Below are 3,462 nucleotides of genomic sequence, written 5' to 3' on the forward strand. Positions count from 1 at the left end.
GCGTGTTCGCAGTTCCGTGTACAGTGTGGGTTAGAATGCGTGCGTGCGTGCATGTGTGTGTGTGTGTCGCTGTCTCGCGCCGTGGTCGAACACCGTGGCGGTCGTGTTTACCGCTGGCGTGCGCCGGCGTGCGACGGAACAGCGTCAACCGTCTTACTCAGACACACGTCACTGTCTCCCCTGGGCTGGTCAGAGCACACACACACACACACACTCTCACACACACTCACACACACACACACACACACACACACACACGCACACACACACATCCTCTGCCAACCTGTCTCTGCTGCGTGTGAGAGCTGTGTCTAGACATGACCGATCAGGTGACTGTGTGTATGCGGGCGCAAACACACACGCACACACGCACGCACTCACACACACACACGCACACACGCACACACACGCAGTCCCGACCATATCAGAGAGAAAGACCCAGTGGTTGACAGCAGGGCTTTGTAGTCCAACAAAACATGTGGGCGTCGCCCTCATTCCTCCAAGCCTGTGTCTTCAGCATGTGACCCTCCTCCTCCTCGTCATCCTGTCTGTCTGCATGCCACCCTCCTCCTCCTCGTCATCCTGTCTGTCTGCATGCGACCCTCCTTCTCCTCGTCATCCTGTCTGTCTGCATGCGACCCTCCTCCTCCTCGTCATCCTGTCTGTCTGCATGCCGCTATCGGAGTGAGGACCCGGATCTAACAACAGCTCCAGGGAATTGATCCAGGGAAGCATGTCGAAAGCCGGCGCCAAACTGAACCGTATTCCGTTTGCGGCTATAAGGGTAATCAATCTTTGATGCGAGTGTGTTCTTTTTTTTTATTTTTTATAATGATTTATTGATTTTAACTTAAGGGGTGGTACAGAAACAAAAAAATTAGACAAGACAAGCATAAAATAAGACATAACAACAGCAACAATAACAATGACAACAAAAACAAAGAGCCACATAAAACATAAAACAAACACACACAAGAAATAATAATACAAATAAAAGAATAATAAAAAATATAAAATAACAACCAGTATATATACAAAATTGCCCTATTGGTAAACTGTTTCCGCGAGTGTGTTCTTGACTGAAAGAACTGCGTGTGAACCGGCTGTGTTGGCGCTAGAGGCCCACGCCTTCTGAAGTTCAGCGAGTTTTACCTCGCGGTCACCGGAGGGAGGGAGTCAGTCAGCGCCGAATCAAAGGGGATCGCCGGCTTGTTCTTTACACACAGAGAGAGAGAGACGACGGCAATGTGGGACATGTTTAGTCTGTAATTTCGGAGCGCGCAGCTCTTCTCCGGGACTCCCGATGTGCCCCGATACACCGGTTCCTCCCCGGGGTTCTCCGCCAGCAGAATCTGAGGCCCGTGGCGCTGGGGCCTCCTTGGACGGTTCTGCTCGAGCGAGCTGAGCAGCGCGGCGTGGCGTTCCGGCTCGGCCGCGCTCCGCTGCTCCCCCCCCCCCCCCCCCCCCCCCCCCCGCGTGTGATCGCTAGGGAGGAGCCCCCCCCCCCGACACACACACTCTCACCCTCCCCTCCCCTCCCCTGTCATCCTGTTGTCTCTGCCAAACCACAGATCTGACTTAACCCCTCAACTGCTGCCTACACTCACAGCCCCACGCCCTGCGGGCGAGCCCCGCCCCCACGGCAGGCTCCTACCGCCCGCCGCTCGGTTTGAACGCTCGCCGACTCTTTAACGAGGTGCCGGGACCGTAAAACCTCGGTCGGCTGTGCCCTGGCCTGACCTGCCCTGGGCTGACCCGCTACCGCCAGCCAGTGTCCCTTACGACCACGAACGCAACCGCCGTCTTCCGACGAGCGCTTTCTCTACGGCCCGCGAGCTGTAAAAGCGTCTGTTTCTCACGCCGTTTCGACCGCACTGCATTCTGGTGACTATAAGCCGCACCGTTCGTCACGCTGTTTCGCTCGCCTCGCTTCGCTTTGACGATTCCCTCGCGATTTGCGCGCGCACTTAAACCGCGAGTCCGACCGCTATGCTAAACTAAGAGATGTTAAAACACCGGAGCGGCCACCCTCGGGGTTGAGCCGAGCTCGATCTGGGCTTTGTAGATTAGCCGAGCGAGCGCGGTCGACCCCGCGGCTCAGGGGGAGGAGTTATACGGCCTGTATTTACGGCAATGCCCCCCGTAAAGAGCTGATTGAACGAGTGCCCAGCTGAGAGGGGCTCACCGTGCGCATGGGCGCACTATCAAAGGGCTCCAGACCGTCCTGCAGTTTATGACGGGCGCTGCTTCCTGATGGCCCGGAGAAGTACTCACCACACACACACACACACACACACACGTGCAGACGCACACACACCACACTTTATTTATCTTTTTTACGTATGAAAAAGTAGACTCATGCTCTCCTACATTTATAATGGTCATCAGGCGCATACCAGAAGGCAAGTCACAAAGCCGGACTTTGCTTCCTGGGCTGTTCTCCCGTGTCTTACTTTCCACTGTCTCTCTCAACCCCAGTCTGCCCGCTGTCCTGACCTTTGACCTCTCACTGATGTGTCCCCCCCCGTCCCTCTAGGGAAAACCTGACCTGAACACGGCACTTCCCATCAGGCAAACAGCCTCCATCTTTAAACAGCCCGTCACCAAGGTGGTCAACCACCCCGGCAACAAGGTGAAGACGGACCTTCAGAGAGCCACGGAGCAGCCCAGACAGGTACGCACATCCACACACACACACACACACACACACACACACACACACACACACACACACACACACATACACACTGCAGTGAGGTCATAGACGGGTTACTACAGGTCAGACTGGCTACTAGCAAAGACATATTAGCGAACGGGCCTCCCGAGTCCATGCCCAGGGGCCCAAGAGCTCAGGGGCCCTTTCTAGTCGCATAGTTTAAGGGCTTAGTCATTCATGTCAATAACAAGTCACAAGAAAGAAACAGTCATGTTACTTTCTAAATGAGTGTTTATCTGTAGTACTTTAGAGGGGCTGAGTTCTCCATGCAATATGGGTCCTTCAACTGTGCTGGATCCATAGTTGAGAAAGCAAGTCCTCCCCACTAGGTCCCTGGAGTCAAAACCGAGCTGGGTAAAGCTGCTTTTATTATGAGATTTCTCTAATTCAAGATTCAAGATTCAAACAACTTTATTGACCCCAGAGGGCAATTCATTTGTAGCTTGTACCATCCACAGATAAAACACAGCAAGAAGCAAAATATCATTCATATCAAAAACATAAATTATCATAATTAACATAATTATCCTCACATTGGATTTGGATGCCGTCTCATTGGGAAAATTCAAAAAGGCGATAAATGAAACGGGTGGAGGGGCCCTTTACGTGTCTGTGCCCAGGGGCCCATCATGTCATAATCCGTCTAAGGCTACTATGGGTCACAGACTGGCTACTACAGGTCACAGACAGGCTACTACAGGTCACAGACTGGCTACTACAGGTCAGACTGGCTACTACAGGTCACA

General features: G+C 53.3%; 1 protein-coding gene across 1 annotated transcript in view; it reads left to right on the forward strand.

Annotated features, from left to right (window-relative positions):
• The window catches only part of mbd2 (methyl-CpG binding domain protein 2), a 29,002-nt gene that overhangs the window by 9,951 nt on the left and 15,589 nt on the right, over positions 1 to 3,462 (forward strand). The window contains exon 3 of the mRNA XM_084442722.1: positions 2,537 to 2,674. Coding sequence (XP_084298848.1) covers positions 2,537 to 2,674 — 138 coding nt within the window. The remainder of the gene's footprint in view (positions 1 to 2,536; positions 2,675 to 3,462) is intronic.

Source organism: Borostomias antarcticus (assembly GCF_949987555.1).
Source record: "Borostomias antarcticus genome assembly, chromosome: 8".
NCBI lineage: Eukaryota > Metazoa > Chordata > Actinopteri > Stomiiformes > Stomiidae > Borostomias > Borostomias antarcticus.